The following is a 19,891-nucleotide window of genomic DNA, read 5'->3' as shown; positions in this document are numbered from 1 at the left end:
TAGTGAGATTATAGTGGCAGACTATACTGAATATTCAAAATACACTTCCTTTTTCTGGAAATACTTGTCATTGTTTTAGGTTCCTCATAACTGAGTGGTTCAGATATCTCACTGAGTGCTGCATTTTACTGCCACTTTCCAGCAAAAAGTCCAAATCGTTGACAGGATTGAGAGACAGGAAGGGCTTATCTGCAGATGTCTGCAAACTTCCACAGCTGTTTGTTTTAAATAAGTCAGTTTATTGGGAAAGATGAATGTCTATATTATTTCATATGAAACTCTTTTTAACACAAAATTCAAATAAATAAAATATTTCTTAAAACAACTCTGAAAGTTTCCAGCCTCTCTTAGGCATCTGTGTGCTGAGGAATAATTATTTTGTTGGCATCAACAGACAAGCAAGATAGCAACTTCTTGTTTGTTTTGTAATTATACAAGTTTTAAAATAAACTGTAGTTTATGGCTATATCACTTAGATCAGACTCACCTGTCTAAGCTGCAGACAATTCATTTTTTATATATTGGGGTGGCCAAACTTACTGGCCTGCCAAGCCACATACAACAGTATTCAGAACTTTGAGAGCCGGGGTACACTTGCCAGGAGTTGGGGTTTCGGCACCTGCCAGGGCTCAGGGTTTCAGCCCTGCTCCTGCTGAAGCCCCGAGCCCCAGCAGGTGCACTCTGTGGGTTTGAAGCCCTGAGATCCCCCACCACTGCAAGGCAGAGGTCCTAAGCTTGTGCCCCCGCCCCCCAAGTCTGGTAGGTGGAGAATGGGGGTATGTGGAGGGGGCTTTGTGAGCTACACTTTAACTGTAAAAGAGCCACATGTGGCTTGGAACCACAGTTTGGCCACCCATTTGTTTTTATATAATTAATAACAACACACACCTATTATATATATATATACAATGCCCCAACTCAGCCAGCCAGCCTCTTAAGCAAGTGCCTAATTTAAGCATAGCTGTAATCCCATTGATTCTTGTGGTATTACTCATGTGCTTAAGTACCTCTCTGAAAGGACCTTTAACATGCTGAGTCAATGTGTCATAATGTGATAGTGCCCAAACACTGCTATAATAGGATCTGGTCTTGCCTGAGTGAATAGGCTCAAACCCAGTTATTGAAGAGCTTTTTAAAGACCTGATGGGAAAAGGCTCTCTATCCCATTTTTGGTCTGATCAGAAAACTGAGTGTGTGGGAATAATTGGATAGGAGCAAAGAGGAAAGGTGGCAGATTCATACCCAGAGCACAGTTCATGTTATGCATTGAATCAGGTGTGGAAAAACAGCATGTGGCTAAAGATAGTATCATAATACATATGCACCAGGAGGCTAAGTTATAGTTTCACAGGCAGCCTGAATTCTGACTCTTCCTAACTTTTCAGTGCTTGGCTTTATAGTCTTATTGTTCCTTTAATATAGTTATATTGCATATAATTTTTTAAAAAGTGTTTTCTCAAAATAAAGGAAATGCCAGATGTAACTGCAGTGCAAACATTCTGAACCCAGAGCATTTACTGTGGTTGTGTCAACATTTGGCATGTTACAGTTAGACTGTAAGCATTTTGGGGCAGGACCTTTGGCTTTCTGTATGTTGGCAGTGTCTCTCATATTGGGACCTCATTCCTGTTTGGGCTCAAATGCTACCATAATATAACAACTAAGTATGGAATTGTGAACTGATTTACTTTGATAGTATTAAGCCTAGCTTTTTGTAATTATATTTTTTCAATGGTTCTCCAGTTTCAGTGCGATTGAGTATTTAAACATAAAGGGTGAGATTTTCACAAGTGCTCACGGGGCCTAACAGTTCCTAGTCTGTAGAAACAGTTAGGCCGATGCTAAGTGATTTTTAAAATCTCACCCAACCTGCTTTGTAACCTTCTCCCTTGTTAATATCACTTAGAATCACAATGCATGTCTTGGAAGATGATTTAAATCTTAAACACTCCAATTTCAGTTTAATTCCAGCTAAGCTATTGTACAGTTCAAATAAGTGGGTAATATTAGGTGTGGTAAATTTGCTACTGCCATTAGAATGGTATACAGAGTGGTGTCCAGACTTCTCTTTCTTTCTGTACATGCTTTTAGATTATGTTTCTGTGAGAGTTGAGGATGATGTTGAAGCTGTGATAATTGAAAATTCTGAAATAGAAGATGCAGAAAATGGACTGTCCACACAAGGCTGCGTGTCAGTGGAACAAAATGCTCAAGTAAACAGTGATGATCACTACATGACTCAACTTGCATATGGTAAATACACTTAATTTCTTCTGAGAGTTAATGCCCATAGCCCATCCTTCTGGCAGAGTGCTCAGTGATTGTATCTTTAACACTATATTCCCCATTACTTTTTCTGTTGTATGTGTCTCTCTAAAACCTTAAACAAGCTACTTATTAATAGCTAATAGTTTTGATAGTATAGTTTAAAACAAGTAATTTTAGAATCTGTTTCTCCTTAAGGATCTTCCCTGTTAGCGGTGATCTCAATAATAAGGTTTAAGAATTGTTTTTCTCACACATACATAGGAATTCATTATTTCAAATAGAATCCGTTGTAGGAAGATTAGTGTGTAATTTAGAGGGGAAAAAACAAGACCAGAGAATCCTGGCTGCCCAGTAGGTGTGGCATTTAGCTAAAGTAATTGGGATACAATGAAAATTCTTTTATGCACTATTCTAGTAAAGTGGTCATTTAAGTTGGGGTGTTGCCAACTGTAGATACCCTTTAATGTTTTGAACTCTAGCAGGGGGAGAATTGGGTTGTAGTCTTGAGAAACTTTGCTTGCTAACTATTAGATACAAGATGCCCATGAAGGTAGTAAGTTTAGGCAGTTACATTTGTTGAGTGTGTTCAGCAAAACATTTTTTAAAAAAGCAAAATTACCAACTGTGCATGGGAAATGGATGAAACAAGCATTGTATAAAAGGGTCCTAAATACAAGCAACTATTTACAGTGATTATTGTCAGGATAGCTCTTCAGTGAATCCAAGCCAGCTGCCATGTTTCATAACACGGACACGGTTGTTTTCTATTGTTTTCTGCTTGACAGTAAAGTTTACTCTTGGTTTTTGTAGATTTCCACTTGAAAACACATTGATATCCCCTCTCCCTTCTTTTCCTCATCTCTCCCCAGCTATAGTGAGGGGTATTTTGTTTGGTTTTGTTTTCTAATACAGCAGAACAAACGTGCCAGGTCATCAGTTTGTGAACCAGCAGTCACAGATGGATGTCAGCCCAAGTCTTGGAGGATAATTTAACTATTATTTCAGAATCAGCAGAGGAAGCATGATGATCATTTTGTGAGCCTCCTCCCCGCCAAAATGGTGGGTGGGTGTTGTTATTTTTAAATAGCAAGCAAGGAAGGAACTTTTAAAGACTCCTGTCATAGTAAGTAAGAGTTGGCAGCTATTACATTTGAGGGTGTCCAGCACTTACCGTTAAAAGCCCCTCTTTTCAGCTGAAAACTGTTATGTTGTCTTGAGTGGCTCACAACTGAGAGTGCCAGCCTCAGGGCAGACTGTCAAAGAGAAGGGCAGAATCCCCAAACTGGTTGTATTTTCTATAATTATATTTCACCAACCCAGTAATAAGTATGAAGTCCTAAAGTACTGTAACAGTCTTAACATCTAGTCACAGACAGTCCCCTTGGGCATTCCAGTATATCTTCCATCCAGGCAAGCTGGACTATGTGATAGATGGTCACTTTTACACCAAAAATCACAGCAATATTCAGGGTTACTCCAGTCCCAAAGGACCAGTCACTTTCCTCAGGTCAGTTGTATTCAGATCTCAAACCAAAGACAATGCCTGTAGCCAATCCTGTAATAAATTAACCAAAGATTTATTAATTAAGAAAAGAAATAGTTATTTACAAAGTTAAAACAGGAAGCATACACACACAAATTAGTTACAGTCTTAGATTTAAAAAGGTAATATAAGCTTCTATAATAAGCAGCTCTATATATCCTTTAGGGCTCACCCAAGCTAAGCAGCCTGGGGATCTCTTCCTTATATTTAGGAATCTTTGCCTCTTAGAGTCCAGACCGCATAAAGAGACCCAGTTTCTCCTTGTCAGGCATTTTTATCCCCTTCACTCCAGAATCCAAGCTGATGGGATGAGTTCATGCACACGCCTTCCCTTCCTGGTGGGAGTGAGGAATGCAATCAAGAAGGTCTCTGTCCTTTGATGCTACACAATGTCTCATTTGCCTTCATTGGGCCATCTTGTGTGCAGGACGAGCACTTTACCTTCATTAATGCTGCTTTTCCTGTTTGGTGAGTTAAACAATTACAGAGGTTTACAACGCAAACACTCAATATAGCTTTATACCATGAGATACAGGTAGTGTAAGTAGGATTAATACATGTAGCATTCTACAAGCATTCCATAAAGTCTAAACACATTCTTATAACCCCAGTGTCTATTTCTAACTATGCTAACCCACAGGTAAGTCGGACTGGTTAAAAGCTATGCATTTGTTAGTGTTCACTGAGACCCTGGGTCTGTGGCATGAGCTGGCAGCTTGTCTGTCAGCATCAAAATAACTTTTCCAGACTTAACCATTTGGACTGAAATTGTCCATGTTTGTTCTTTGCATTAAGCTAATCTATTTTTAATAAAGTTTCAGCCAAAGTGGTTCAGCCATTTTCAAGAGTGAAGTTATTTTCTGGGAGTCCACAGGGCTGTGTCCTTGGTCCCCTTCTCTTCTCGTACTATGCCTTATCTCTGAGTAATCTCATCCGCAAATTCAACAACTATCTCCACCTGGACAACTCACAGATCTACCTCTCCACTCCAGACCTGTCTTCTGTCCAAACTAAAGTGTCCGTCTGTCTGTCTCTGAACCACCTTGAAGATATCTAGCTATCAGTCAAGTTCAACATGGTTAAACCAGAGTTCTTAATCTTTCTTCCCCTCCCCCATGTTCCTCACCACCTCCTTTCTTGATCATTGTGGACACCACCACCATCCTGCTTATCATTCAGGCCTGTAACCTAGCTGTTATCTTCAGCTTGGACCTTTCTGTAAGTCCTTACATCCAGGCTATGTGTAGATATTGTTGGGTTTTTTTCTGCCTAACATCTTTAAAATATGACTTTTGCTATCCCTTCACACCACTAAAACTCTCATCATCTCACTTGTCAATTACTGCAACGTCCTTCTCTCTGGCTTTGACAAATGCAGTTTTGCCCCTCATATCCATTCAGACTGCTGCTACAAAGAAAATTCTCCTAGTCCATCACTTTGACCACATCACTCCTATCTTCATATCCCTCCACTGGCTTCCCTTTCTTTATTGGATCAAGCATAAACTGTTGCTTGTAAATCAGTAGAAGCTAGGGATTGCAGTGGGACATCAGGGCTGCCCCATTGCGCTAGGCCCTGTTTGCACTTACAAAGCCCTTCATGGCCTATCCTGTCGCTACCTATCATCTCTCATTCACTCTCAAGATGTTGACTTCTGCCTCAGATTGACCAATGCTGCCAGTGTCTATTGTCCACTTGTTAAATTTTCAAACAAGCATCTTTCTTCTTTCTCCCATGCTGCTCCTCATGCTTGGGAGCAGCTCCCCATAAACATCTGCAAAGCCACTTCATTGTTCTCCATCAAATCCCTTCTTAAAACTCTTTTTTGCCATGATGCCTGCAAAAAGATTGGCAATGGTTAGGCTGCTAGTGTGCTGAGACCACTGCCTATCATGCTAATCAATATTGTCTCATTGTTTCCTTGTACTCCCCCATCAGTTTGTCTGTATCTATCTATCTGTCACCTGTCTTATACTTAGATTGTAAGATCTTTGTGGCAGAGACTGTCTTTTTTCACAGCACCTAGTTAGCTCAATGGGGTCCTGGTCCAGATTGGCTCCTCGGTGCTACAGTAATACAAAATAATAAAATTAGTCAGAAATAAGTAATTCTGCTAATGTTATTGCCTCCAGCTGTTTCTTTTAAGAACTTTTTCTTTAAAGAGTTCTTCTACTTTCAGGATTTGAGGCAGGAAGTGGAAATTTGGCAGGAGAATGGCTTGGAGGCTGAGATGTGCCTTTCACTTTCCTTATGAAAATCTATGAAGATTTGCCAGAGTTCCAAGCCATTGGAAATTGCCATTTGCAGATGCTCAGTAGAATTTTCTAAAGGGTTGCTGCAAAGTTTCCAAAAATTCCATCTGTATGGACTGTCTTAATCTTGCATGTCATACCTTTTCAGTGCTTGACTTTGCAACCTTAGCATAGAATTTGTATGTAATTGTAGTGTCATTGTTTCTGATGATGTAGTTAGAGACATGACAGAACTTCCATCATACAGGAATTTCTTATGATTTGTGGGACCTCAGGTTGCAAGAGAGGAAGTAGTAAGGTCAAAATAAAGAGGTGAGAGACATTCCCACTGCCTGAGAGGTGAAATGGGTTAGGACTATGATTTGCTGAGTCAGTGCAGAGCAGGAGGGGGTGGTGTGTGTGTGTGTAAGAGAGAGAGAGACAAGCAGTCTTTTGCATTGTTTGTGTTGCAAGCCACCCATACTAGTTTAAACTGTGTTTCTGGACCTTATGGGCTAGATCCCCAAGTGCCCTTAAGCAGTACTTGGTGCATCTGTGAGGTGTGGACATGGGTGACTTTACACGCTTTTCTCCATTTCACCACCAGTCCTGTTGCAAGAGCCTCATGTATATTCATAATTATTTGTTTGTAAATCAATAGAAGCTAGGGATCGCAATGGGAGATCAGGGCCACCCCATTGCACTAGGCCCTGTACAAATGCATAGCAAAAAGAGAGTCCTTTTCCCAAACAGCTCACAACCTAAGTATTGGTCAACACTGGTTCTCCACTTGTAAGATAATTCCCTTCTCTTCATGTGCCAGTATATTTATGCCTGTATCTGTAATTTTCACTCCATGCATCTGAAGAAGTGGGGTTTTTTACCCATGAAAGTTTATGCCCAAATAAATCTGTTAGTCTGTATCCACAAGACTAACACGGTTACACCTCTGATAAGTATAAATAAGATGAGAGCCAGTAGGTGAAATACAAAAAAACCAACAAGGTAGCACAAGATAACAAGGGGATGATTATGCTCTATCTTGCACTGGCAGATAGTAGCTTTCAAGGAGCAACACTGCCAGCCAGGATCACATCACCTGCTAGTCCTTCCTTTCCTGTTCCTATTTTTAATTCCCTTTGTGCCAGTTCAAAGGAGACTTGAGATGGGCTGAAGATCTGGCCCTCTAACTTAGTTGTAAAGTTTAGGATAACATTTGACATAAGCTTCTTGTTCAAGAAGCTGTAACTTTTTTTTTCCCGGTCAATCACAGGCAAACTTAATTTAGTCATGTAAAAGTTACAAAAGTATTAAAATATAAGTTGACCAATGTCAAGTATTTGTTTGCAGATGTACAGTTTTGCTGTTAAATGTTTATCAAACAACATCAGTTAGTTTGCTAACAGAGATAAACACACTCAAAAATTGAAGGTGATAAAAGGAGTGAATACTTAGGGAAGGGAGAGATGAGGGTAAAGCAAATACAGATAATGGTGAGTTCTGTATCGCATTTAAATTGTATTTCACAGAATTTTGTTGTGTGGGGGTTTTTAAATGAAGAATGAGGTAAGGCAAGAAGAGGCGTGGGTAACTCAGAAGTGAAAGTCAACAATGGAAAGTATGGCAAATGAAATGCATTTTGAGGAGGAATTGGAAGGAATGAAGTTTAATAAAATTTAATTAGAGGATAAAATGAGCAAATAATTTAGTGCATGATCGTTAGATAGTAATTAATCTTAAATGGCCAGGATGCTGAAGTTTTAAAAGTAAGCTATTGTTCTTGCTTGTCATGACAGATGTCTAATTCATAGATTCCAAGGCCAAAAGGGACCATTGTGATCATCTAGTCTGACCTCCTGTATAATACAGGCCATAGAATTTCCCTGAAACAATTCCTGTCAATTCAGTGGGAGGAGTTTTCTAACATGCTTTCTTTTAACTTTGGCTTTTATAGGAGAGGAAGGTTTGTCAGTACTGAGTGAGCCAGTGGTGTCGCAGATGAGCCATTCTACAAGTGTGCAAAGAGATGGTCAGAACCCAGAAGAAATGGAATATGTTTTTTTGCATAAAAGACGACGACTTACCCCCTCTCTGGTGAGAAATAGCATGGTATGTGTATCTAAACAAACACTTGCTCTGCTTTTTCCGGCAAATTGCACTGCTGTTAGCAATTCCAGTTCTCATGTGAGAGAATTGTCTTAGATACTTCCCCTTTCTGTGAATTATGATTATTTGTATTACAGTAGTGTCAAGAGGCTTTTAGAAGGGTTGGAGCCCCATTTTGCTAGGCATTGTACATGTGCAGAGGAACAGACAGCTCCTTTTCTGAAAAGCTGACAGTCTGAGGGTTGGTCCTGCAAGCAAACCTTTGACATGCAAGCTTATATTCTTCTAAAAAGCAGGATGCATTAGGGACACGTCTTTCCTTTCCAACAGGTTTCTAGATGGAGTGATACCAATCATCCATCCTTACCTGTTGACCGATGGGCAAATCATTGGGCAAACTATGTCCAACAATAGATCACGCAGCTCTCACATTGATGAATGTCTGTGGGCAGAACTTGGTTCATAGCATGGAGCTATGCTTTAATGGCCAGCTGAAGAACATAAAAGAAAACATGTTTACATTTTAAATATCAACAAAGTGGTCTCCTCGGTACTAAAACAGGGTGCCAGATTATATTTGAACTCTGACAGTATTACATATTATATCATTTTTCATTTGAGTAGTGTGGCAGAAATTTGGTGTAATTTAAAAAAGAAAAATCAAATGCAGAACAAAGGGCTTCTCGCAGCTTACAGGTAAAATTAGCATCTTTATTTTAATTTTTTTTAAGTCTTTCTCCACAGGGTGGCACTGTTGATTCCTGTCTACAGAAAAATTTCGTATAACAAGGGACACTATGGGCATGTGTACACTGCAATTAAAAACTGGCAGCTGGCCTGTGCCAGCTGACTTGGGCTCAAAGGGCTGCAGGCAGGGCTGGCTCTAACCTTTTTGTAGCCTCAAGCAAAAAAAAAAAAAGAGCGCCACCCCACCTTAACCCCCCCCCGAGCACCGCCGAAGCCCCTGCCCCCCCCGAGCGCCGCGACGCCCAAGGCCCGCCCCTCCCCCCCCCGGAGCGCTGCCAGCCGAAACAAATACAAACAAAAAATCTCCAGCGCTGCCTGGCCGAACCCAAAAAAAACCCACCCGAGCACCGCCCCGCCCCAAGGTGCTGCCCCAAGCATGTGCTTGGTCAGCTGGTGCCTGGAGCCGGCCCTGGCTGCAGGAGTGTTTAATTGCAGAGTAGATATTGGGGTTTAGGCTACAGCCTAAGCTCTGGGACCCTTCCACCTCACAGTGTCCTAGAGCCCAAGTCAGTTGGTATGGGCCAGCCATAGGTTTTTAATAACAGTGTACAGATATCATCTTTCTCCTAGCTTCTGAAGAGGCACTTCCATGGGCTCTTTTAATGTTATCTGCATGTTTTGTTGTGTCAGCTGTTTTACTTAAAATGGTCTTTCCTGAAGAAGAGACCAGGCCCTAGCTATTTTGTTCTTCACATTAATGAAAGAAGAGCTTGCGTTAAACGAAATATCTTTATTTTTAACTTTTTACATCCACTTTAGCATCACATAACCTAGAGCCTGCCCCTAGCTATAGTAAGTAGCATTCTGTTCTGAAAACATTGATGGAGCCCTACATTCCTATGGGAAAGGCCACCATTTAACTCTCCAGCCACATCCTTACATAGCAATAGTAACTGCTCCAAGAGCCATGCCAAAGAGCATTTGTGCTTCAGGAGTACAAGGACACCCAGTGTCAGATCAGGTTTACCCCAACATATAAGGGCTTGTCTGCAAGCAAAGTTGCACTGATTTAAACAAATGTGTGACTTTTGAATTGACTCATTTAAACCATTACAAAAGGCTTTGCAGACATTCTTAAACTGATATTAAACCTGACAGATGTTTGTCCAGTGTCTAGCACAATGGGGCCCTGGCTTCTAGGGTTTACCAAAATACAAATAATACACTAAATTGATCAGAACAATTTAATTTGATACAAGAACAGTTTTAAGATATACCAAAATAAGCGCATCTAACATGGTTTTGCACTGGTTCTAACTAAAGCTGTATAAAGTATACCTGTTTACTTATTGGCAAGGGCTTAGTTGTACAAAAAATAGGTTTTTGTAAAACAGTCAGTGGAAAGATTTCAATTTTTTAAAATTGCAGTGAATTTTTTTAATATCCATTCACTGCAGCCTAAACACTTCTCCATTGTTTTAGTACATGAGTAATTGAAAGTGATATTGACTAATAACTGCATACAAACAAAAGTGAAATTGAGTAGCTTTGACCTAGCTGAGAGACATGCAGCAAGTAAACCTTAGAAGATGTGAAAAATATGTAGATTTTGTTTCTTTACTTTTTAATAAACTCAGGTGTCAATAAAATGTACATGGATATGTATGTATATTTTATTTTAAACTGTTTGTAATCCTTATAAAGGAAAACTGACTTGAAAACTTACGTGTCACAGTTATGGTGTGACTAATTCTAGAACAAATATATATTAATCTGCTTTGTTTGAAAACATCCTCCTCAATAGTTGCTACCCCTAATATATTAAGCCAGTGCCTTGGGTTCCGGAAAAATATATAGGTCATCTAGACCAATGGTTCTCAAGCAGGGGTCCGGGAGCACCTGGGGGGCCACGAGCAGGTTTCAGGGGGTCTGCCAAGCAGGGCCAGCATTGGACTTCCTGACACCCCAGGCAGAAAGCTGAAGCCCCACTACATGGTGCTGAAGCCTGGGTCTCTGAGCCCCACCTCCCTGACCTGGGGCTGAAGCTGAATCCTGAGCAACTTAGCTTTACAGGGCCTCCTGTTGCATGGGGCACCGGGCTATTGCCCTTCTTGCTACCCCCTAACACTGGCCCAGACTTTTATATGCAGAAGAGCATATAGCTGTGGCACAGCTGAGCTGTGGAGTTTTTATAGCGTATTGGGGGTCCTCAGAAAGAAAAAGATTGAGAACCCCTGATCTAGACTGTTTAATGCCTTGTATTCTGTGATTATTCCTAATTTTACGTTTCTTAATATTTTTTTCTAGATAAGATCCAGGGAAACAGAATATGAAGATGGTGGAAGTGTCATTTATGAATATGAACCAGATTATGAATGTGTAAGTCGTGTTTTTTTTGTTGGTAACGACAATTGCTTTAGAGGTTCATTACAAAAACAGTTTTGTGTTTGTTTGTTTTTTTCAACATGATATGAGATCCTAAAGCTGGGTGTTTCTCTGTATATGTTGCTGGCTGCAAAACATGATTTTTTTCAGCTTAGCTTCTTTATTTTGGAATGAAACAGGGAAGTGTTGTATCTGAAGCGTCCTACACAGGAGATCAGCAGAAAACCCTTATGGAAGTCCTCAACTATTGTCAGGTACCACATTTTTCTCTTTGAAATAGTTTATAAACCTCTGCAAAAAACAAAGCAAAATTATGTCACGTTTTTATCCCTGGTATATATGCCACTGTAATATCAATTTGCAACTCTATTGCACCCAGTTGTTCATTTCTATAAACGTCACTTGACTTAACTGCAAATGCATTTTGCTTATTTTTGACTGACGTTTTTATATGCAGCCACTGAGCCTTTTACAATGTAATCAACGTGAGAGTGTCTCCAAAGGTCAGTATTAAAACACCATATGTAATACAGAGTCCATTGATTTACTTCAAGGAAGTGCAAGGTAATGGGAAACGTTTTGGTATGTAGATTTTGAAGGCATCTGAGGTTTGCTTTTAGAATATTACCTTATTCATAATCTTGTTGTTCAGGCTGAATTAGGAGAATGTATTGCTTATGTTATCTGAAGTAGTAACTGGCAAGCTGAATAACTGCACCAGTGAAGATAAAACTAAATGAATATCTTACTCATACAGGTGAGCTGTTATAGTAGGGCTACTCCTGAAAGTAATGGGTTGGCCCTGTGTCCCTTAGGGAGCATCTCCTTCTGGAGTGACTTAGGGCTAAATGTTAATTAATGTCATGTATGCCTTACTGCTTGCACCAGGGCTACATGATGAGGTCATTGTACTTTGCTTTTAATACACAACAATTTAAGGTTTTATTGCGCCTTATCATGGTGCTTTGGAATCTATCTATATGCAGGTCAGTTGTTACTAAAGTGATGCCATCAACTTGAAATCTAGTTAATTTTATTTTTTAAATTTGAAAGTAATTTCAGATTTTTCACCTGCACTGTCAATTTTTTTGGTTTTATAGCCACATTTTCTATTCTTTTTAAAAATTTATTTCTCTCCAGAGTTGTTGTTGTGACAGAACCACACAAAAAGCAGCAGAAACTGACTGTGCTTTGGAAACAGTGATACTGACCATACACTCTGAAAACACAACTTGTTTCCTCTCTACTCATTTAGTTCAGTAACCTTATGTGTTACTTGTAATAATAGTAGACAAAATTGTTCAGATGTGTGATTTTCTAAGTTGTATATATGGACAGCTGTTAGCCTTTGAACTCCAGTTTGATTTACATGGCTCTTATGAAATGTTGGGGTCTTTACAGGAATGTTACTTTAAAACCTTCATATCTGATTCTCGAAGTAAGGCAAAGTCAATTTTTAAATCTCTGGGAGACTCAAATTGCTGAGCTTGAAAAAAGACTGAAAATCAGCCAAAATGTTCTGGGTACTTTCAATCAAATAAGTGTTTTTCAAATTCTGTTTGTATTTTTTTCCCTTGCGTGTAATCAATGGGTGTACAATTGACTTCAGCATTATAATCATTTTGAGGCTTGGAGCTGAAACTGTTGCTCTCTAGATTGCCTACACTTGTCATTTTACTTTGGAATACATATTCCTCCAAGGTATATTTCCCATTAGTGATGTAGAAATCAATACCTTGTGATCTATTTATCAGTATCTTAGCCAAGTATTTCGAAATATATAATTCTATTTTTAAAGGTCTTTAACTACCCATAAAGTAGTGTTAACTCTCTGATTTAGATGTAGTATGACACTTCAGATAACACACAATTCTTCTTGTGCCACTAGTCTACTTCCGAGTTTGCTTGATATCTCTTTAATGTGAAATAAAATGCACCATTATATTAGATAAAAATCAACTGTATATTGGATGCAGTAGGAAGAACAACTTTTCAATTTCAGTCATGTGCAGGAGGATGTTAAAACAGCAAGAGTAAGTCTTTCCCTGAAATTAGATCTTTGAAAAGAAGCGTGCTTTTTCAAATTTTAAATTTACCATGTGGCGCATAAGTAAATCAGCGTATAATTCACTTTACAAAGTGTATTTATTATCCACTGAACTGCTGCAAAGTTTAGACAGAAATTAAGGAAGGAACTTCAACCTTAATGAGACTTCCTTGCTTTTGTCAAATTTAAATGTAGTGCTTTTTATTTACTTTTCCTCTAAAAGTAGAAAAATTCCATTAACTTTCACATTTATTGCCAGGCCATGTATGATGCCATTCAGAAGTTGGATAAGAAATTTGATCTGCTTCATCGAAAGGTTTCAGAAATGCAGCACACCCGGATGAAGCCATTGCTCCTCAAACCTGTGAGTGTTAAAGATCTGAAATGTTCAGAGTCCCTTTACAAGCATGAGTAGAAATTAGAGGGTTAAAATCTCTCCTCACCTTCCACTGTGGTCAAAAGTGGATTTAGCATCCATTAGAAGCAGGTTATTATATACTTGGCATTTGTGAGCTCAGTCCTCTATCGGTGTAGTAGTGGGCAGAGTCAATTTGGTAGGCTTGGGGTTCTCAGGACAAATTTTTTGGTGGCCTCAGAATGCAGCCACCAACACTCTTTTTTTCCTAAAATACTTAATGCACTTTAGGAAAACCAAATAAATATGCACATATACACGTCCAAATCATTGTAATTTATTTATTGCTGGCTAGTAAGTCTGTTCTGGAGATTTGATTGACGTTTCTGTGGCACTTTTTTTTTTTTTTTTTTTTTTACGTGGTGGGTTGCCAACCCAACGCACAACCCTCCTCCTTTCACATCTTGGGCTTGGGACCAAGCAACGGCGGAGTTATTCACAAAAATTCAGAAATTCACAAAATCGTGGGTAGCCAGCCAGAGATGCCAAATATGACAAACAGGGATCAAAGCCGAAAGGAAGTCCCTGTTTCGATGGAGTCTCTGGTTAAACCCAAAAAACAAATAAAGATAGTGGTATGGAATGTTCGAACAATGTATGAAACAGGGAGAACAGCATTAGTAACAAAGGAAATGAGAAAATATGGTATTAACATCCTTGGGATCAGTGAGATGAGGTGGACGGACACTGGTATGTTAACACTGGACTCTGGTGAGACAATTTTTTATTCAGGACGCACAGATGGATATCACCATGAAGGGGTGGGCATCCTTGTCGACAAACAGACGAGAAAGAGTTTGTTAGGATGGAGTCCTGTTACCTCCAGAATAATAAGAGCGAGATTCTTCTCCAGATATGCGAAGACCACCATCATCCAATGTTATGCACCTACTGAACAAGCCGAGGAAGAGGAAAAAGACTTGTTCTATATCAGACTTCAGGAAGAGATACTTAAGACCCCATGCCACGACATCCTGATTTTGATGGGCGACTTCAACGCTAAAGTCGGTTCCAATAACGAAGGGTATGAAGCATGTATGGGGCGGGAAGGAGTTGAAGAGAGAAATGATAATGGTCAACGATTTGTAGATTTATGTCTTGAGAATGGACTGGTGATAGGTGGAACAATTTTCCAACACAAGACAATACACAAGTTGACGTGGATATCACCGGATGGGAAAACCAGGAACCAAATTGATCACATTGCGATCAATCAAAAGTGGAGAGGGTTGTTGTTGGACACCAGAGTATCAAGAAGTGCAGATGTAGGTGGCGATCATCACCTTGTATTGAGTAAGCTTCAGATAAAACTGAGAAAGACGAAGAAAGTTTATGGGCAACAAATTTTCGACTCAAGGAAGTTGAAAGAACCGTCGGTAAAGGCACAGTTCATACTGGAGCTCTCGAAAAAGTTTCAACTTCTAAATGATTTGCGAACTGGTAATATAAACACTATTTATGACAACGTTGAGAAGGTATATGCGGAGGCCAGCAAGACAGTGCTTGGCTATAAGAGAAGAGAGCGGAAAGTATGGATTTCAGATCAAACATACAAACTCATTGAGGAGAGGAAGATAGCAAAATTACGTATGCTGACTGAAGTGGTGAACAACAGAAAGCTGCGAATGAAGAATACAGGGAGAAAAACAAGGCTGTGAAGAGAAGTGTTCGAAAAGATAAAAGGGATTATATTACCAGTCTGTCAAGAGAGGCACAGTCAGCAGCCGTGCGGGGCGACACAAAAACTGTGTATAGAATCACGAGGACTTTGACAGGAGGGTTCAGCAATAGGTCAACAGCGGTTAGAGGAAAGGATGGGAGAATATTGATAGAAGAGAAAGAACAAATTAATCGATGGGCAGAGCATTTTAGAGAGACTCTAAATAGACCAAATCCTGAAGAGGTAGTTGAAATAGAGGAAACGAGTTTTCAGATGAAGGTAGAACAAGGGCCTATCACAGAGCAAGAGATAGAAGAGGCCATTAGACAGACAAAAGAAAATAGGGCACCAGGCGAAGATAGAATAACCGCAGAAATGCTAAAAGCTGACCTGAATATGAGTGCCGGAATTCTAGAGGAGCTATTCAACAAGGCATGGGAGGAAGAGAAAGTACCTGAAGCATGGAAGAAAGGTATCATTGTGAAATTACCAAAGAAGGGTGATTTGTCTTTGTGTGATAATTGGAGAGGTATAAACCTGTTATCAGTGCTCGGGAAGGTTTTCTGCAGAGTCCTGTTACAGAGAATAAGACAAGCAGTAGAAGAGATCCTGAGGGAAGAACAAACAGGATTTAGGAGTGGGAGAGGATGCATTGATCAGATATTTGTATTACGTATGATAATGGAACAATCCCTTGAATGGAACTCGCCACTGTTCATTAACTACCTTGATTTCGAGAAGGCATTTGATAGCGTCCACCATCCATCTCTCTGGAATATCCTAAAAACATATGGATTCCCTCCAAAAGTTATTAACATCCTCAAAGATATGTATGCCGATAATAAGTGTTGTGTTCCCCATGAAGGACAGCGGAGCGAGTGGTTCCATGTGAGAACGGGAGTTAGACAAGGATGTGTTATTTCGCCCATCCTATTTCTTGTGGTTATAGACTGGATGATGCGGAAAGCCACCGAAGATAGGCCAAGAGGGATCGCATGGGGACCCTCTGGTCATATTGAAGATTGTGACTTTGCGGATGACATCGCCGTGATTTCAAGCTCTCAGATGGACCTCCAAGAGAAGACTGATAGAGTAGGTAGAGCAGCAAGGTGCGTGGGACTTAATATCCACGCCGGTAAGAGCAAAACAATGAAAGTAAAAACAGCCAGCTCGATGACGACAGTAGTATGTGACGTAGAATTGGAGGAGGTGAACGATTTTAAATATCTTGGTAGTTACATATCGGCTGATGGTAATATTCAGAAGGAGATACCTACCAGAATCGGTCTTGCAGCAACTGCATTCTATAGACTTCAGAACATTTGGAGGTCGGCCATCTTGCAAATGAAAACCAAGGTAGAGATCTACAGGTCGAACGTCCGCTCTGTCTTGCTTTATGCGGCGGAAACATGGAGGACCAACAAGAAGATAGAAAGTCGGCTTCGGGGTTTTGAAGGAAGGTGTCTTAGGCGAATTCTTAACATACACTGGCCGCAGCGTATCACCAATGTTGAAGTGAGCCGATTAACGGGCATTAACAACATAGTGGATGAAGCCAAACAATGAAGATGGAGATGGTTGGGGCATGTGTTGAGAATGGGTGCTGATAGACACCCTCATATTGCCCTACGATGGACACCACAAGGAAGAAGGAGGAGAGGTAGACCATTGGGAACGTGGCGAAGGACCATTGAAGAGGAAATGAAAGGCATGGGAATGAAGTGGGATGAAATTTGCTGCCTCGCTCAAGAACGAAATGAATGGAGGAGAATGGTTGACGCCTTATGCTCCACTGGGAGTGAATAAGAGGAAGAAGTAAGTCTGTTGTGAAAAGTGATATTAACAAACATACAAGTATCATTTTTCACAGAAGACTTGCTCAGTCTTACCAAGCCTGGGGACAAATTAAGTCCTGGAGGAAGACCAGGGGAGATGCGGCTGGTGGGCTGGAGAAGGCAGCGAGGGCTTGAGCATGAAGTGCTGCAGCCAGAGCCCAAAGTCCCGCAGCCAGAAGTTAGGGCCCGAAGATGGAGCCCGAAGCCTTGTGGCCAGACCCTGGGGCCTGCCGCCACACAGCCAGTGCCCGGGGCTAGAGCCCAAGGCCCCACGGCCAGAGCCTGCTGCCTTGCCACCCCTGAGCTGAAGCCCAAAGCTAGAGCCCCCCTACTCCGGGAAGGTGGGGAACTCGCTGGCTGCCTGCTCCTATGGCGTTCAGCCCCAGGTGACTCCAGAGAGGGGCAGGGCCCAACCCCGGCTGATGGCCCCAGCAACCAATGCGAAGGCGGTGCATCCAGAAGCAACAGGGCTACTTTGTCCTCCCCACCCCACCCAATTACAGCCCAGGAGGCTGTGGCTGCAAGAAAAGCCCCTGGGAGCCACATGTGGCCATGGTGGCCACATTTGAGAAACATTGGGATAGGTGCTCTACAAATTAATTTACAGTAAGGTGGGGAAGAGAAACAGATTCAGGAGTTATACCATTAGCTGATGTAAATTGGTATAGCTCCTATGACTTCAAAGGAGCTCTGCCAATTTATCTGTGATGAATCTCTGGCCCGTTAGTCAGCTGTTTTTTTGCTGACAGAGGAGGAAAGTTTCTGCATAACTCACAGGTTGGCTGGTATGATTTTTAAGGGAATTAACTACATTTAACTGTTTTCCTGTAAATGAACCGTTATCAAGCTATTGCACATTTAATGTACTGTTAAAACAGACAGAATATTAAGACTCGTAATTTATTAGCAAACTGCATTTAAAGGAAAAGCATCAGAGATGGTTCTTGAGAATGCTGAGAGAGCTGTATAGCCATCAACAGTACTGAACTGTTTCTCTGATGTAACGCTGTTCAGCAGCAGTGATGTCACGAGAACACAACAGAATGAAAGACCTTTAGTCTATCTGTCTACCCATCACCAGAGCCGCCAGGCCAGACAGAGAGAGAGGAGTTCTGAATGCGTTGCACTTGATGAAACAGTACATTGTGGTTGTAATTGGTGTCCTGACAACTCTTTGGACTTGAATGTCCAATCATCCAAAACCCTCAGGGCAGAGACCAGTCTTGCCCACCACTGTGGAGCACTGGAACCCAGTGGACTCTCTCTCGCACTCCCTCTCTCTTCCCCCTCAACCCTCATGGTCACAGGGAACAGCAACTGCTTTAACGCTCTCCTGAGGCTAAAAATGACCTGAAAGAGATTTTTCAAAACATTTTAAAACTCTTTTTGCTTCTTTTTGACGTATAAAGAAAACACTTCTAAGGCTATCCTTGTTTCCTTTTGTTCTTTATAATGCCTGCTGGTGTTTTACCTTAAGTTTAAAATATCAGGAATGTCAAAGATTCATAGATTATTATCATTATTATTATTATTGTTATTTTTTAAAGCTAAAAGGGACCATTTTGATCATAACAAGCCATAGAAGAAATCTGGTAACCTCCTGCATGTTGCCCAACGACATGTGGTTGAACTAGTGTGTATGTTTTAGATTGACATCCAGGCCCAAATGGATGCTAGACACCGTGACACCTAACTTTCAGGCACCTAGGAAATCAATGGAACAACAATGGGATCCACAAAGCCTGGGGAAAGATAGGTGTCCTAGCATGCGATCCACAAAGCCAGCATGTAACCAATGGGAGAAGCCAATATGACCAGGGTGTGTGCTAGACCCTACCGCTCTCACAGAGATATAGGTGCCTCCCTGCAGCCTGGATTTAGGTGCTTATCTCTCTTAATAATCCACAGCTGGGTCCCCCTTTCCTGCAGTTGATTAACAAAGAATTAAAGGAGAGTAATATAATTAATGCCAATCAACATAGATTTATGGAAAATAAACCTGGTATGTTTTTGATGCGATTACAAGTTTGATTGATAAAGGTAACAGTGTTGACATAATAGACTTAGACTTCTGTAGGGTGTTTGACTTGGTGCCATGCAACATTTTAATTAAAAAAATCAGAAAGACTGCAGTTAATGCCAAAGGTTAAGGGGTGACTGGATTACTGTCTATACGTACTTACATAGGGAACAAATATTTAATCCTGGTCTCTTAATTTTAGCAGAGAAAGGTACAACAAAGTCTAATGGCTGGAAGTTGAAGCTAGACAAATTCAGACTGGAAATAAGCTGCACATTTTAACAGTGAGGGAAATTAACCATTGGAACAATCTACCAAGGGTTTGTGATGGATTCTTCATGTTGGACAATTTTTAATTTCTAAAAGATATGCTTTGGAATTCTTTTGGGGAAGTTCTATGTCTATGTTATATAGGCGGTCAGACTCGATGAGCACAGTGGTCCCTTTTGGCCTTGGAATCTATGAAACCATTTCTTGAAGGAATGAGTTAGGGCCTGTCTTACTCTGTACAAATGGAGGGAGATGGCAGGAGGTGTTGGTGCCACCCACCTTATATTTTTTAGATCAGTGGTTATAGAACTCATGTGGGAGTTCCCCCGTCTGCCTGAGGGAGAGGATTTGAACAGGGATCTCTCACACCTCTTAGAAGAGTGTTCTAATTCCTGAGCTATAGGATATTCTGATGTGGGACTC

The 19,891-nt window shown here is 40.7% G+C and overlaps 1 protein-coding gene across 5 annotated transcripts in view; it reads left to right on the top strand.

Moving 5' to 3' along the window:
• The window catches only part of BEND2 (BEN domain containing 2), a 37,125-nt gene that overhangs the window by 5,106 nt on the left and 12,128 nt on the right, over nucleotides 1-19,891 (top strand). For 3 of the 5 annotated variants that reach the window (XM_045020326.1, XM_045020463.1, XM_045020596.1), the window contains 5 exons: nucleotides 2,092-2,253; nucleotides 7,998-8,152; nucleotides 11,144-11,215; nucleotides 11,401-11,475; nucleotides 13,528-13,632. In XM_045020326.1, the coding sequence (XP_044876261.1) occupies nucleotides 2,092-2,253; nucleotides 7,998-8,152; nucleotides 11,144-11,215; nucleotides 11,401-11,475; nucleotides 13,528-13,632 (569 nt within the window). Of the gene's footprint in view, nucleotides 1-2,091; nucleotides 2,254-4,143; nucleotides 4,280-7,997; nucleotides 8,153-11,143; nucleotides 11,216-11,400; nucleotides 11,476-13,527; nucleotides 13,633-19,891 lie in introns of those variants that run through there. The other 2 variants (XM_045020399.1, XM_045020528.1) reach the window with 2 other exon arrangements.

This window comes from Mauremys mutica, chromosome 1 (genome assembly GCF_020497125.1).
Source record: "Mauremys mutica isolate MM-2020 ecotype Southern chromosome 1, ASM2049712v1, whole genome shotgun sequence".
NCBI classification, from domain to species: Eukaryota; Metazoa; Chordata; order Testudines; family Geoemydidae; genus Mauremys; species Mauremys mutica.
The sequence above is the reverse complement of the archived record's forward strand: the minus strand, read 5'-3'. Positions and strand labels throughout refer to the sequence as shown.